The 17077-nt window shown below is 41.6% G+C and overlaps 1 protein-coding gene across 11 annotated transcripts in view; it reads right to left on the reverse strand.

Moving 5' to 3' along the window:
• The window catches only part of TGFBR3 (transforming growth factor beta receptor 3), a 192987-nt gene that overhangs the window by 16136 nt on the left and 159774 nt on the right, over positions 1-17077 (reverse strand). For all 11 annotated transcript variants that reach the window (XM_075936518.2, XM_075936514.2, XM_075936520.2 and 8 more), the window contains 7 exons: positions 15586-15902; positions 13915-14064; positions 11101-11238; positions 10775-10957; positions 6283-6582; positions 2630-2750; positions 17-58 (listed from right to left, as the gene is read on the reverse strand). In XM_075936518.2, the coding sequence (XP_075792633.2) occupies positions 17-58; positions 2630-2750; positions 6283-6582; positions 10775-10957; positions 11101-11238; positions 13915-14064; positions 15586-15902 (1251 nt within the window). The remainder of the gene's footprint in view (positions 1-16; positions 59-2629; positions 2751-6282; positions 6583-10774; positions 10958-11100; positions 11239-13914; positions 14065-15585; positions 15903-17077) is intronic.

Here is a 17077-nt window from a genome sequence, read left to right on the forward strand (position 1 = left end):
GGCATGCATAACTTACGTGGCTGCATCCCACTGCCTTTTGGCTTGTGAGGAGGTGGATCTGTTTAAAGAAAATAAAACCAAAACAGATTAAATTGCATGATGCCCCATAGAAATACTACACAAGCAATGTTCAGCATCTCGATGGAAAAAAGAAATTTACATGCTGCATAATATATTAGAGGCATTTCAGGAAATCCTGCCAGAATTTATTAACCTGTAAAAATCCATTTGTATTTTGATTAGTATTCAGAGGAACATATCCATAGAACAATGCATGCAGCATACTTATCAACTTGTCATCAGTTTTCACCTGCAATAATACCTTATTATTCCTATGCTGGGTTCACCTTCAGCAGACTGCTAAAGTTGTTTCCAGTCTCCAGCCATGAGAGACTAGCACATGAAATCATTTCTCCCTCCTAGGAAATGTTGCTTTTAGATAGGATGGACCCTGTTCTAACCAGTGCACGTTTTGATTTATACAACATTTCCACTTCTGTTCTGTGATGTACATAAATTACTTGGCATTCTATCTGATTTATACTGGAAGACAAAGATCATAGCTATGATATTAAAGCTACTATTTTGAAATAATAATTAAATATCAGGATGGAATGCAAAGAAATACAAAATGGTATCTTTAGAAATGCATCATTACTCTTACTCTCTCTTATTTGACATCCCTTCTTTGTATACATGCCTGGTATCACTATGGAGAAACTATTAAAATAGATGTCAGGAGTCCCCTTCCTCTTGGAATATGCATGCCAACTTCAGGAGCCAGAAACCCAGATTTAGATTCTAATTCAAACGTCCTGCTTGGTAACCCATGTTGCAATCTCTAAATCATCAAGCTGCCAAAGGCTAGAATCTAAATTCTGACATGTTTGAGTCTACTGTATGCTTCCATTATGAGAAGATTTGGCAGGATACTGTAATGATACATATTTTTATATATTTTAACAATTGGAAAAAAATAAGCTTTCATCAGGAAGCTAGAGCCATTCTAGTACTTCCACAATATATTGAAAATTGTAGGTTTTTTATTGTTTTGCCAGGATTAGTGTTTCAAACCTCTTCAGTAGCAACTGCATTAACTTAACATGAACTATATAGGTCCAAAATTCTATATCAGATCATTACATTTTCCTCTCAAAACCATGTACCTGTAATATGCAAAGCATTTTTATTTACTCCTAGAACAAACCAAAGCATTGTAGTTTACCAAGCGGTTATCTTTTCTTTTTATAGCATCTATGTATGCCAAGTGGGCTAGACAACATGGGCAGTAGGTGAAGCTGTTTCTTGGGGAGGCACGTTCCCTAGCCTGTGACCTAGTCAATATTCCAACCAAGTCTGCTCTGCCCAGGCTCTACTCCCCTGCCCCCCCAAGGCCACCATTTTGGGAGAGCGGGGGCAGCAGCTGTGTGTACCGGGCTGTGACTTGCTTTTCTTCCCGTTCCCCTGATGAAAAGGGAGTGAGGGAAAAGTACTTGGATTCTGTGTATGCCTCTCACTCCTGGCTGGTGAAGGGAGGAGGCAGAGGAGTAATTCACAGAATCCTAGTACTTCCTCCTCGCTCTCTTATTGGCAGATGAATGGGAAGAAAAGCAAGCCTGCTGCCCTCTCTGCTCTCCCAAAACAAAGACCTTGACCTCACCACTGTCCCACTCTTCTCTTCTCTCCCCTTCTCCTCACTCCTTCCAGTCAAATCCTTGAACCCAAATGCAGCAAATGACATTTGAAAAGAATAAACACTTCTAAAATTTCTTTCTGAAGAAAATGGAATGTGTTTTCCACTGCATGCCAAATTGTGAAGACTGACTATTCAGAAGATACCCAATTAAAAGCACTACATTTGGAAATAAAAAATGTCAATCACAGGTTTTTTGATATACCCTGAACTCAAGAGATATATTTGCAAAAACTCTGTAGAAAGGGCAACTCACTGTCCTGCTGAATACAAAATTAAATATAATGATGTATTATATAATATATATTACATGATGCAGCTCTTCTCTGTTTTATATTTTCTTAATAAATATTTCAAAGCGTATTTTATACATACTCTTAAACCTTCATAAAAAATAATATTTCCAGATTACTACGTATTTAAACAGACCGAAGCAAAGACATTATTTTAAATTAATCAGAGTGTATTCAAAACAAAGTTCACTGCCTTTAGAAAAGGCAACACTAATTTACTTTGTGTAATCTCCATAACAATAGACGTGTTTATGAAATTTCACCATATGCTTATAAAATACATTTCTAAAGATTTTAGACATAACAAAGCATTTTCTATCTTTCTGTGGTACTAATTTCAATTTCAATTTCCAAGCAAGAACGAATTGCTGGAAGCAATTCTGCTACATTTATACTTATGAAACACATATTATTGTATAACATAGGAAGAGTATGCCCTTTCTCAACAGCATCCAAATTACATTTCCATAAACAAGTAAGGAAGATTTTAAAAAGCAAATAACTGGGCATGCAGATAAGATGGTGAATTGTGCCACACAAATGTCTATAAATGAAAACATTTTATAAGAACAAGAGCAAAGTGATGTCTCTCTCTCTTTTTGCCATATAGTTACGTTAAGAGGTTCAAAATGAATTTTGATACCTTTTGGCTTTTCTTCGTGGGTTATTACAGCAAGGGGCTTGGTGAAAGTTTTCTCATTGTGCATCATGGCCAAGATCATCTCAACATTGAGCGAGGTGCAGGCTTCATCAGGAGGAATGCACTGTGGATGGAAACAACACGTGAGGTCAGGGATTCATTCAAAATAAAACAGTATCAGCCAGAGCAGCTGCACAGCTGCTTCATTATCAGTGTTTACTCAGTATTGCTTACTAAAGCAAAACAGGAGACCTGAATGCTATCAACCCCCACTCAGCACCCCAAAATCTGCATAATACTGGCACAGAAAACTTATTCTCATCTAGAATGTCCAGCTGTCCCAATATTAGGGGCTTTGTCTTATATAGGACCTTTTACTATGCCTATTTCCGCTCCGTCCCAATTTTTCACATTTGCTATCTGATCACCCTAGCTGCATTTTAAGATGTAAACTTTGCCTTAATGTTAAATTACTTATATTCAAAGAGGTCTCACTCCAGTTTCCAAAACTACCTTCACTTATCGCAGCTAGCTTTTGTACTCATTGGCTGCGTCTAGACTGGCAAGTTTTTCCATGAAAGCGGCCGCATTTGCACAAAAACTTGCCAGCTGTCTACATTGGCCGCTTGATTTTGCGCAAAAGCACTGACGTTCTACTGTCCGAAATCAGTGCTTCTTGTGCAAATGCTTTGACTTTCCCGCTTGGGGAAAAAGCCCTTTTCTGGAAATGTTTTTGAGCAAGAGGGCCAGTGCAGACAGCTAAAAACTGTTTTGTGCAAAAAAGCCCTGATGGCGAAAATGGCGATCGGGACTTTCTTGCGCAAAACCGCGTCTAGATTGGCACAGATGCTTTTCCGCAAAAAGTGCTTTTGTGGAACAGCGTCCGTGCCAATCTAGACACTTTTCCGCAAATGCTTTTAATGGAAAAACTTTTCCGTTAAAAGCATTTGCGGAAAATCATGCCAGTCTAGACGTAGCCTGAGAGTAGTTGATTTTTTTTTAGTACATGTAAGCAGGGTCAGGATAAGCTCTACCTTGACATCTGGTGGTGAACTGTGGCAAGTGGTGCAAAGAGACTTCAGGGGCTGATCTCATTCGCATAGATACACCCAATTTGCATAGACACTCCAACCCCCACTAGTATGTGCTCACAGCAGCCCAAATGGTCACTTTGGCCACTGTGGGATCCCCAGTCTCTCTGTTATTGAGGCGGGGGAGGGGGGGGGGTAAAAGTGTTGTTACCCTGATTATGTGAATCAAGGACAATAGAATGGTGGAACTGTTTATGACAGAGGGATTCACCATAAACTAAGTAGCACTCGCTAGACAAGGGGCATGGGTTCCAAACCCAGTCAAGTTGAGAGAGGCAGGCAAGTTGAGACAGGACTTTGTACCTGGTTGGGGGGGGGCCCTGTCTGAGGGCCTAAACAACACCGATTGCACCCCCTCCTCTCTCCACTGTGGAATATCAGAACTAATTTGGATTCCATTAGGAGTCTAGTTGTGAGCTGCTGAGTTGACTTCACTGTGGGCCAGTGAAGCACTAGCACTGAGGCTCCTCTATTATGAGCTGAACTTGCTGAAGAGCTGAAATCACTATTGCTGTGGGGAGCCTGGCACTATGACACTAGAAGAGTAGCTTGCAGGGACAACCAGCAAGCGCAGGTGGACAGCAGAGCAGTTTGCGGGGACGACTAGCAGGTGCAGGCAGACAGCAGAGCGGTCTGTGGGGAGCGACCGGTGGGTGCAGGCGGACAGCAGAATGGCTGGCAGGGACGACCTGCGGCCAGTGGAGCAGCTGCAGGAGCAACCAGCTGGCGGCCAGGGGCGTGGACTGAGACAGCAGGCAGAGCTGGACAGTTTGTGGGGCAGCTGAGGCAGCTCACTGGACAACAGGTGGTGTGGGGTAGAGTGACTCGCGTTGACGGCAGCAGCAGAACCCTACGGAGAGGCAGAGCCATTGGTGGACTACGTAAGGTGTATCAATCCCTGCCCCCTCCAGGTTGGGATGGTAAAACACTGCCAGGTGAACTTTTGAACCCTGGGGTGGCATTGACTCGGGCCAGAGCCTTTTGGGGGTGTTGGACTTGGGGTGATTTTTGGGTTGCTGGACTCAAGAGACTCTTGGACTTTTGGGACTTTGGGTGATTCGTGGCTGGGAGGTGGGTCTTTGCTCATGTTTGGTCTATGAATCCAAGTTGTGGTGTTTTCCCAAGTTAATGCTGATGTCGGTTATCTCATGTTATTAAAGGTTTGCTGCTATTCTGAGGCTCTGTGCATGCAAGAGGGGAAGAATTGCCTCTTTGAGGCGCCCAGAGGTGTATGTAAGATTTCCCAGGTCAGTGGGTGGGGGCTCAAGCCAGTGTTATATTACCTTGTTGGGAGGAGACCCCTAGATACTGAACCCGGCCCTTGCTGCTATTAACTGGGCCTGGCAGAAGGGTTACATACAAATGTGTATATGCAAATCCAAGACTATACAAAAATGCAGACACACAGATTTATAAGCACAAAAATAGAGTACACTTTTAAAAATCTGGAGGCCAGTTTTGTAGCTCACTAGTGCTTATATACACATCACTAATGTATGATTCTTATCTTCAACAACTAACTCAAATAATTCAAATTTTATAAGTTATACAGGTACATTCCAGTAAGTCTGAATACTAAAACAATTCATTTTTGTTGAAAAGATGTACTTCTACTTATATACTGTTTTAAAAGTCAGAGTTTGGCAGCAGGGACTGGGCAGATTCACTGGGCAAGGCGGTGTATGTGTCTCAGCTCTGCTTCCCTGAAAGCAGAGGGAAGGGGTGGGGGGGGCTCAGGCCAGTTCCCCCCAGGCAGTTTCAGTGCTGCCCGGAATGCACTGCGCCTACTCCATGCAACCTTCAGCGCAGTCCAGAGCGCACCGTGTGGGGCTTCAGTGGCGATTTCAAGGACCTGGGACTCCAGCTGCAGTAGCAGTGGTGGTGGCTAGGAGCCCAAGCACTTTTGAATCGCTGGGCCCTGAGGCAGTTAGCCCCTTTGGCACCCCCACAACCCGTCCCGTCAGCAGGCCTGTTTAGCAACAGTCTCAAAATAATCAAATAGGAAAAGTTAATTCTACTTAAATATATTGGAATGATTCAATACAGAGAATTTACTATAAAATACAAAAAAAGTAACCCTACTGAAATCTAGAAAACAAATGCTAACATTTACTTATTTCCCATCAAACTCACTCTGAGATGGGCCAACCTTACAGTTCTCATGTGGATGTTCAAAAACAATTACAATATTATCTCAGTAGACTCTGGAAAATTAATATTCATTTTGTTATCCTATTGCTATATGATCTGAATAGAACATATACATCTGTACCATTCCCTTAATGAAAAGTAATCTTTTTTCCACATATAACCACTTACTGATATTTTAAAGTGGAAAATGTAGACCATATGGTCAAGATTCAGCATAGCTCTGAGTTAAAAAAAACAAACTGTAAAACTTATCAAGTCCAATGATAAAATGTTAATCACACTAAATTAATCTATAAAATCTTCAAGTACAAAAGTTAATCCCAGGAACTGCTAGGATATGAATTTGTTTATCTAGTAAAAATTCCCATTTTTAATCTAAATCTGAAAGATTAAGGAATTTAAAAAACTACTGACCTTAGGCAGTCCTTGAATGTCTTTTTCTTTATTTGTACACAAAGTCAGATCACAATGAAGAAAGAGCAGGGAGATGTTGAAAACAGGTTTAAACACAAAGCTAAATCTCTTTTTGTCCATCTGTGCATGTGGTATAGGAAAGTTCACCTTCTGGACATTGTAGAATTTAACAGATTCATCTTTAGGACAAATGTTTTCTATGATGGTGTAATCAGACATCCTATCGGGGTTTGAATATGGAGAAATAAAACATGTTTGGATTGCAAAGCCCAGGGCTCTGTCAGCTTTAGTCACAGAAACCTGCATGTGAAAAAACAATTTATTAAAAACTTAGTGATCACATTTTTTGTTAGTAGCATTCACATTTTACATTATTGTGTTTTTCAGGGGTCAGTTCCGATCAAATATTTCAAGCCTAAATTGTGAGGATGTATGGTCTAGAGATATTCAAAGCATGGATAACAAGTTTTGTGAGTTCAAATCCAACTTAGTCACTGTGCTACATGTGATTTTTTTGGAGGGTCAACCACCTCTGTAATTCAACAAACTCACCTGGAGCATCCACTAAAAAGAATTGATGTTCTCATCATCTCCTGAGTTCCTACATGCCTGTATGATTTCCTGAGCATGCCCATTCTTAACTCCTCCCCCCATGGCGCAGTGGCATATACCTGCCAGAAAGACTAAACCTGCCTGTTCCCAGTGCCTGGTACATATTCAGTGGTGAAATGAGGGCAATAATTAGAAAGGAAAAACAATACTCTATGTAACAGATGGGGAAAACAAAGACAGCAACAGAAATGAAAACTCATGAAATATCAGGGCAAAATATGAAGTAATGAAAAATCAGGGCTGGCAAGGCTAAGCACAACAATAAGTTTTAAAAATATATATTAACTGAAGAAATGCCAGCAGTGGCATAGGCCCATTACCAGATGGAGATAGCAACACTTAATGGTGAAGGAAGGCAAAAGCATGTAACAAATATTTCTGTATTTGGAGAGAAGCAGGATGATGAACCTGTATCACAGAAGAATGAGGAACAATTTTGCTAGTCCAACTAATGAGGATGTTAAACATCTATGCTGGCCAAACCTTTTAAAATCTGCAGACCCAGATAACTTGCACTCAGGAGTCAAAAAATATTTGCTTGTGGTGATTTCTGGCTCTCTGATGTGAATTTTTAATCAGTCTTGAAGCACTGGGAAAAACCCTGGAAAGTTGGAAGAGTGTTAATGCTATGCCAATATTCAAAAAGGGCAAGTAGAATGATCTAGGTAACTATAGGTCAGGAAGCAGGATGTCAATCCCAGGCAAAATAATGAAAAAGATGATACTGAATGGCATCAATACAGAAGTAAAGGATGGGAATATAATTAATGCCAGTCCACATGGTTTTATGGAAAACACATCTTGTCAAACATATGTTATTTCATTTTTTGATAAGATTATATGTTTAGTTGTTAAATGCAACTGCACAGATATAACAGATATGTAGTAAGGTGTTTGTCTTTGTACCACATGACTATCTGGTTAAAATCAGCAGTATCCAATCTCAATAAAGCACACATTTAATGGATTAAGAAATGGCTGACAGATCTCAATGTAGAGGAATCCTCATATATTTCTAATGGGGATCCATAGGTATTGATTCTGGGTTTGATACTATTCAACATCTTTATTGTTATCAGTGATCTGAAAGTAAATATAGAATTACTGATGATAAAACTTGTGGGTGACAAAAAGATTGGCAGAGCAGTAAATTATGAAGACAAAACACTCATACAGAGCGATCCGGATCCCGTGGTAAGCTTGGTCTATTCATACAATAAAATTATACATGTGGAAACAAGGAATGCCATACCCACAGAATGGGGACTCTATGCTGGAAAGCAATGCCTTGGGAAGGGATTTAAGGGTCACAGTAGACCACTCAACAGCTTTCATGCGATGCTCTGGCAAGAAGGGCTGGTACGATTCTTGGACATATAAACAGGGGAGCAACACATAGGAGCAGGGAGGTAACTTCACCTTTGTAGATGGCATTGGTGAGACAGATGCTGAGGGGCTTTGAAAAAGGATGTTGCAAAACTGGAGAAAAGAGTGCAAAGAAGAGCCACAAAAATGACTGGAGGGCTGGAGAAAATCCCTTAACACGAGAGACAGAGCTTGAACTGTTTAGTGCATCAGAAAGGACTAGAGGTGACTTGATTACAGAGTATAAAAACCTTAACAGGGAAATAGTAGAGGGGGCTTTTATCTAGTGGAGAAAGGCATAAAAAGAACCAATGACTGGAAGCTGAAGGCAGACAAATTGAAATTAAAAGTGAGGCAAGATTGGTGGTGGTGTTTTTTGTTTTTTTTAAACAGTGGGGGTGATTAACTAGTGGAACAAATTTTCCAGGGAGGTAGTAGATTTTCTATCTAGGAGTCTTCAGATCAAAACTGGAAGACCTTCGGGACAGCGGCAGATTTATGGCAGGGTGAGCGGGGCGGCTGCCCCAGGCCCCGTGCTTCCCGAGGCCCTGCGCATGCGCCGTGTCAAAGGGGGGGCCCCCCCGTGAAATTTCGCTGCCCGGGCCCCGTGGTGCTGCCCTGGGCCCCATGGCACTCTCATCCGCCCCTACTTCTGGAAGACATAATTTAGCCAAACTCAAGTTGTTGGGCCCAATACAGGGATTCTGGCTAAAGTTTAATTGCCTGTGATATACAGGAGGTGAGACTAGATGATCTAATGGTCCCTTCTGGCCTTAAACTGAGCAAGGATGAGCAAATAGTTACCACATAAGGAAAGAAATAAATAAGATTTACAGAGACAGCATGTGGGACGATTATTGTATTAACATATTGACAGGAAAAGTCAAGGCAGAGATAAAGAAAAAATGCACAAGTGATTACAATAAAGAAAACAATTTTACTAGAAACAGAATCTACTCAGGAGAGACAAGTACCAGGTCTTTAGAGAGTATGCATGAGTAATTTATTAACCAAACAGACAGATTTTTTTCAAACAAACCATATACAAATGTTTTTTCTGTCAGTGGAAGACAGAGGAGCAAATGCCTGAAACATACTAATTTTCCACTGTGTAGAAAGGAAAAACAGAGGGACAAAAATCAAGCTCATCCCAGGTCAGGCGATAAAGACATTAGAGTATCTGTTTGAAGAAATAACTCCAGGACCAGACAAATCAAGAGCCAGATAGATTTATCGCAGAATGCTGAAGGAAGTTGACAATTTTGTTCAAGTGAAAATCCATTATGTTTTCATTTTTTAAAAAATCTTAACTCATTTGATGTATTTTATCCTTTCTTCAATTTCTTTTAATGTATTTTTTACTATAGAATTGTAAAGTATTTGCAAGAAAGTAACTACAAATATACAGAAACCTCATAAAATGAACTGTTCACTAACTGAAAAGTACTAAATGTTCTATCTGAATATATTCCCAAATGTGTTTGTTAAATATCACAGGTAATTCCTGCTAGAAATATGTAATTCATATAAAGATGGTTTGCTTATATAGTGGATCTTATTTTCTAAGGTCTTTTAAGTTCATGGGCAAAGTGTCTATGATATTCTCTTATTCTAATTGGGTAGTATCTTACTTACAAAGATACATATTCAACAAAGATTTTCACAGCATGTGTGTTATCACTGACTGAATACAGTAATCTGTAAAAGAGAGGAAGTCTGACACCTGTTTGGTATACCAAAAGGTGAATGGAAGTGGCTTAAAGGTGAGATGGAGTTATGATGACATTGTTAACACCCTTTCCTCCACCACGTAACCTGTGGGGGAAAGGAGAAGCTACAACTGTTTTGTACATAACTTCACCTGGAAAGTGTAGCTAAGCCATATTTCTGCAAAATGAAATAAGTCCTTATTGACAATTCTGTTGCCATACTTGTAATTATTCAATAAAGAAATCAGATTCAAGCAAAGGTTGAACCTCTCTAGTATCGCACTCTTGGGACCTGACCAGTTCTGAACCAGAGAACTTTCTGGACTACAGGAAGTCAATATTGTCTAGCAGCATTACCCAACACTTCCACAGCTTAAAGGACGTGTAGATGTAAATTGAAGCTAAATAACAGCACAGAACTCTGAGAGCTAAGACTGGTGGCCATAAACAAATTTTATGGGACTGTGGGAAACTTGGCCATACCCATGAAAAATGGATATCTGGCTAACTAAAATCATTCCAGACTATGGATGTTTCCAGACCAGAGAGTTCTGGACTAGAAAGATTCAACCAGTGCTGTTCCATATTGCATAACTGACCAGAAGGACAGTCTTCTTTTAGGTGGGTTTACTCATTTTGAGAGGATTTTTTGGTATTCACAACCTATGAAGGCCCTTTTCTGAAACCACAGATGCACACATCTGTCAGAGCTGCCAGTTTACAGCAGGCTAGCATAAAGTTGGCTAAATTTACATAGTCTTGCTCCAATATTTTGGTTAATCTGAAAACCTTTCAAAGTTTATTACCTCAACATAAATGTGTCCATTCTCAGCAACGGAGAAGAGTCCTTGTGATGGAGCAAGGAAGAGGTCTGTTTTATAAAGCTCCATGTTGAAGGTCACATTGGTGATATGAGGTTCAGGAGGCCAATACAGGGCAGGTTTATGTGAGGGTTTGTCACGCTCTGCCTGGTGGAGTGTGCAATTGAACTAAAACAAACAAAGTATAAATTAAACACAGAACTTTTGCCTCCTGCAAACCTCCAGTAGGGTCATAGAGGATGGAAATGAGATCAGAATTAGGGCCATAGCTAAAACTTTAATTTCAATATAAAATATGAGAGATTACATACCACAACTGTTTCAGATGATGGAAAGGTAACATCGGCTTCATCAGTGTCTCCTGGAAATGCATTATCACCTGATTCGACATCTTCATCATCAATTCCCCAACCACTACTTTCCACTTGTGATGACAGCTGAATAACAATCTACATAAAAGTAGGAAGTGGAAACTGAAAACTTGTCTACAAAGGTGACCGTGAGTCTATTCATGGAGTTTCTTCTTTTCTTCAGAACAACAAAGATCAAGAAGTTGTGGCAACCAACCTGGTGGGAAAAGCATGCCATCCTGGCAGCTCAGCAGTAAGCATTTCAAGTATGTATACTATACATGCAGAATAACCTTCAGTTTATTTCCAGATGTCAAGGCCAGTAAGCCATAAAACTGCTCTGTATATTGGAAAAGCAGTCTGGATATTGGTATGTAAATGAGCATACCAGCAGTCCCACTCTGCCTCTGGTATTTCTGTATCCAATACTACTAGAAGAAATGGTTTTGTGAAATGGATTTACATATCTTCAAACATTCAGTGACTGACTCCTGGAAGAGAGTCACAAAAAGTTCCAGTGGGTAGCATGATTTTCTCCAGGACAGTCTGTCACTTCTCTCTCTTTTTTTTTTTTTTTTTTAAGGTGTAAGCCAGAAAACTTTTCATACTTCTTTCTTCTCTGACTCCTCCCCACCCCTTTGTTCCCCTCTCCCCATTTTCTCTAAGATACCTCCTCTTTGGTGCTCTAGCTATCCTTTGTCTGTTTTTCTCTTGCTAACCTTTACCACTCAGCTTCTGTGTTCCCATCTGCTTCTCCATTGCTCTTTTGCTTCTCTTACCATTTCATCTTTTTCTTCTCAAAGATAGTTCAGCTTCTAAAAGTGACATTTTCTTTTGATCGGTTTGGACACCACATCCTTTCTGAAGGATGCTGAATCACCTTTCAGCAGGAATCCTCCAAACGGTGCCAGATATTGTACAGTAAGGTGGAGCTCCAAATCAGTTTTTTACTGAGAGGTGCTTGGATTAGTTTGACCCACTACACAGACTGGGTCCAGACACAAAGTCTTAATTAGATTGAGACATGTATTTTCCACAGGTTTGGGGTCTTTTGATTCATTTTTTTTGGTTTGGGCCCATCTCCAAGTCAAGTGCTTAGAAAGCCTTGCCAGTACAGAATAGTTTTAAGTTAGTTTCGGACTGATCAAACACCTATTACTGTACACAGATTTCCGTTGTTTGCTAGGGATACTGCAATGTGCTTCAAAAAAACCCAGAAGTAAAACATGTCAGTTCTTGTTGGTCTGGCCTGACCAACATCTATTCAAGTTCATGGTGCAATTGCTGTGCAAGTTCTAGTAGTAGAAAGCCTAGTAGCAAAGTGGAATTCTTTATATAGCCACTTACATACCTGTATCCAGATTACATTCCCCAAGTGTACAGCTCTATGAGAATTCTGAAATCAACTTTCAAACTGGGTGCTCTGACCAGCACTTAGGTATCTGGGTACCCATAGTACTCATTCAAGTGGTTGTTTGGACACTCAGGTTGGGGAACTGAATTCTGCACTTGGATTCAAACTTGAAGCCAAGGCCTATCTTGCACATAAACAGATGAGCACTGAATAATTATTTTAAAACATGTACCTGAATAAGGCTAATGCTCATGTGAAAAGTAATAAGCAACACAACAGCCTACAATAATTCCTTCCTGTATCCAGAGAACAAAAAACACTTTTGAAAGCACATTTCATGAGCTTATTGGCAGAGTCCACCAACCTTACACAGTGGGAGACTTAGTTCAAGTACTATGTTAGTGGACACAGGTGAAAATGTGTGTTTTAGTGGGCACTTGTCCCATTGTAAAACAGCACCACACCATTGGCCATGTGCAGCAGTCTCTCTGCTCATGAAAAGCCCAAGCCTCCACCAAACAGCAAAGAGCAAGATACAGTAAAACTCCAGTTGTCCTGCATCCAATGGTCCGGCACTCCTGATAGTTCAGCACCACCTGGAACCTGGAAGTGCTCCAGGCAGCCGGACAATTGGAGCTGGTCTGCCCCAGGCTTCCCTGAGTCAGCTGCTGGTCAGTTTCAGCAGCGGCTGACTTGGGGATGCCTGGGGCAGAGCAGCTGGGGTCCCACAGCGCCATCCCTCCACCCCACTCCAGATCCCTCATAGCTCCCCCTTCTGATAGTCCGGCATATCTGATAATCCGGCACCCCCTGGGTCCTGAAGGTGCCAGATTATCGGAAGTTTACTATAGAAACTTGCACAGATTGCACTGTTCTCTCAATTTCAGGAGCACTATTCAGTCAAAACTATAAAAAAAAATGCGACAACATGAATTTTAATTTATGTTTCTTTTGTGATCATATTTTTTGTTGTCATGCCAGCTCAGGGTGAAGTTGTGCGGGTGGCAGGGGTGTACTGCAAAGTTGCTCTGTGGAAGCTCAGGAAAGTCTTGTGCCTCTCTCTACAAGTAGCCTGATGCATGAAGGAAGGCTGCATCATTTTTGGAGGAATGCAGCTGGTTTCCCCCAAGGTGCACCTGGCCTGCTCCAATGCCTACTGTGAAAGAAGGGAACACACACTCATCTCCTCCCACTCTTTTTGGGATATTATGTGCCTCAGTAGCAAACAATGGAGCAGCCTCACACTTTCCTGAGTACAGGGAATGTAACGGTGAATAGCCCTAGACTGGGCATGAAAAGACTTAGCAGGGGACACACCTCCTGCCTACTCATACTAGCGCCACCATCGGGTCCTTAAAGCCTTATTATGCCATAACAATACACAGCACAAAGACAGACAACTCTCCTTATATAATACTTACAGAGTTAAAATAAACTATGTTATCCAAGGCATAGCCTTTCTGAGTCCCACAACTCTGCAATGAAGATTCCAAAATGAAATGGGTTCCATTCATCTTCGCTTTACAGGCAGGATCTAGTAGTGAGAGTTCTCTCCCCATGTAACCATTAGCCTAAACAATGACATTGCACAAGTGTCTGAAACCTCAGTGAAAACACAAATGTTTGAGATAAAATAAGAGTATAATCTGCAATCATGTAAGTACAGGTTAGTATATTTTGGATGACTATTAATAAGACTATCATTGAACTGTGTGTCCTATGACATTTATTACAAAATACTGTCACACAATGACATTAGCTTGCCGAACAACAGAGGGGATAAGTATCATGGAGGTTAAAAAAGGAAATAGCCATATTTTTTCATTCGAGAATGATCTTCATTGCTCAGCCAAAACTGATCAAACATTCTGTACAAGGCTTCTGTCCACAGTGCAGATTATTTCTCCCTAAGTCCCAGGCAGCCTGTGTGTAGATGGTGAATGGTAGGGGAGACCTAGATGGATCATTGCTGGTGTACATCACAATCCCAGTCTTTAGTTTCTGTCATATTGAAACCGCTTCTTCTCTTCACAACTGGAAATGTGCCTGTAGAACCACCTGTTTACAAATTCTGGGACAGGCCAGAATCTAGAACTGGGAGAAAGACTTTTTGCCATGTTTCCCCTTCAAGCTGTGGGTTTTCTGGCATATGGTTATGGGTAAGGGCTGGTCAGGATCTGGCCCTCTGTCAAGTATTTTAGAATATTCGTATTATACAGGCAGTCCCCGAGTTACGCGGATCTGACTTATGTCGGATCCGCAGTTACGAACGGGGATTTTTTCGCCCCGGAGGACTGGAGCGGCGGGACGCCTGGTCCCACCGCCCGCCTCCTCCGGGGCGAGAAAAGCTGCTCCCCGTCTCCCTGGTCTGCTGGGGGAGCCAGCAGACCAGGGAGACGCTGAGCAAAGCCGCGGAGGACCCGGGCCGGACCCGCGGCGCTGATCTGGAAGCGCCGTGGGTCCAGCCCGGGTCCTCCACCGCTTTGCTCCCAGTCTCCCTGGTCTGCTGGCTCCCCCAGCAGACCAGGGAGACGGGGAGCAGCTTTTCTCGCCCCGGAGGAGGCGGGCGGTGGGACCAGGCGTCCCGCCGCTCCAGTCCTCCGGGGCGAAAAAATCCCCGTTCGTAACTGCGGATCCGACATAAGTCAGATCCGCGTAACTCGGGGACTGCCTGTATAATATGAATATTCTAAAATACTTGACAGAGGGCCAGATCCTGACCAGCCCTTACCCATAACCAGGGAGACGCTGACCAGGGAGACACTGAGCAAAGCCGCGGAGGACCCAGGCCGGACCTGCGGTGCTTCCAGCTGATCTGCAAAATCAGTTGCTGACTTGGGGACGCCTGGGGTTCTTAAGTTGAATCTGTATGTAAGTCAGAACTGGCGTCCAGATTCAGCCGCTGTTGAAACTCATCAGTTTCAGCAGCGGCTGAATCTGGATGCCAGTTCTGACTTACATACAGATTCAACTTAAGAACAAACCTACAGTCCCTATCTTGTACGTAACCCGGGGACTGCCTGTAATCAAATTATCTGTGAAATATTCTAACACAAGATCAACCTATTCTGGGACTACGAGAGCAGACTAACCTGCAAGGAGTCTTTTTCTACTGCAACAGTCATTGTTTTGTCATCACATCTTACTGAGAGGGCTACATCAATGCTTCCCTGCACCTCTTCAGGTTCTTCCGATTTCCGAAGCAGCTGCTCATAAAAACTATTCTTTATGGTTGTGTCTGCCGTATCCCTTGATAAGGAGATTCCTTCTCCCACCTTTTCATGCCTTCCATTGTTAATGTGAAAAGGAAAACCAAAGCTGTCACTTAATGTGGGCTCTTTCAGAGCAGGCAGAGGGTTAGTATCTAGCAGTTCAGGAGGAAAAGGGTGGTCTTCGTCATTCATCTCATCTAGAAACAGAAAAGAATAAATCAAATTACTGCATCCCTTTCCTCGACTTCTTGATCATTTGAACATTTAATTAACGAAAACACTGTGATACTATCTAACAAAGTCACTCGTTCTCAGCCACAGACCAGCTAGGTTGAGAGCAATAGGGCAATTCATTTGTATGTGAATACCACAGAAATGCTAAAAGGCAATATGTGCCCAAACCAATTAATTCACTTGCTAGTATAGATCAAAAGGAAATGCTAATGTTATTGTATCTACTAGCCTGTTTCCTGTGCTTCTTATCCATGTACTTCATTAACCCTAGAACAATAATGTGTTTAGATGGTAATTTACTTGATATACAAAACTGCATTGAAACTAATGAAGGATTGTTTTCGATTATCACATTGTCTTTACATTGTATTTACCGACTGGAAATTGGAACTGTGGAAATATAAATGAAAATTTGTTTTTAACTTCAAATCAAGGGCCATTAAGCAAAAATGCAAGATACACAACTTTTGTCTGTTTAGTCAATGTAGAGAGAACCCATGCTGGGTTAAAAGTACTTACCAGATTATTTCAACTATAAGAAGGAACTCAGGGTATGTCTACACTACCACCCTAGTTAGAACTGAAATGAGGAGTAATGGTAGTTCGGAGTAGGAAGCCTAGTCCGAACTACCTAGTCCGTGCCACGTGTAGCCGCGCGGCACGGAGTCCGCATTAGCGGACATTTAAAAATGGCGGCGCCCGGCTATATGCAAATGAAGCCCGGGAAATTCAAATCCCAGGCTTCATTTGCAATTCCGGTTGCCTACATTACCACCCTAGTTCGAACTAGGGTGGTAGTGTAGACGTACCCTCAGGGAGCAATTCAGCATCTCTAATCTATTTGGATGGGGTTTTTCCAGATATGTGGTCTCACAAGATCGTTTTGGAGATCTGAGAAAGTGAAGGGAACTAGCAGACATTACATCTCTGCTATCAATTGGACTTACAAACTCACCTTTTGTATATTTTGCCTTTGTTAACCTCTCAATAAACTCTTTTTCTTAGCTAGTAGATCTTTAGTTTACCAAATACAATTGGCTGTCAGCACTGTTTTTAGTATGAGATCCAGCATATCCATTGACCTGGTGTCAGTGATCGACCCTTTGGGATTGGAAAAACCTAATGAGGTGATTTTTTA

The sequence above is a fragment of the Pelodiscus sinensis genome, chromosome 9, assembly GCF_052426305.1.
Source record: "Pelodiscus sinensis isolate ZL-2025 chromosome 9, ASM5242630v1, whole genome shotgun sequence".
NCBI lineage: Eukaryota > Metazoa > Chordata > Testudines > Trionychidae > Pelodiscus > Pelodiscus sinensis.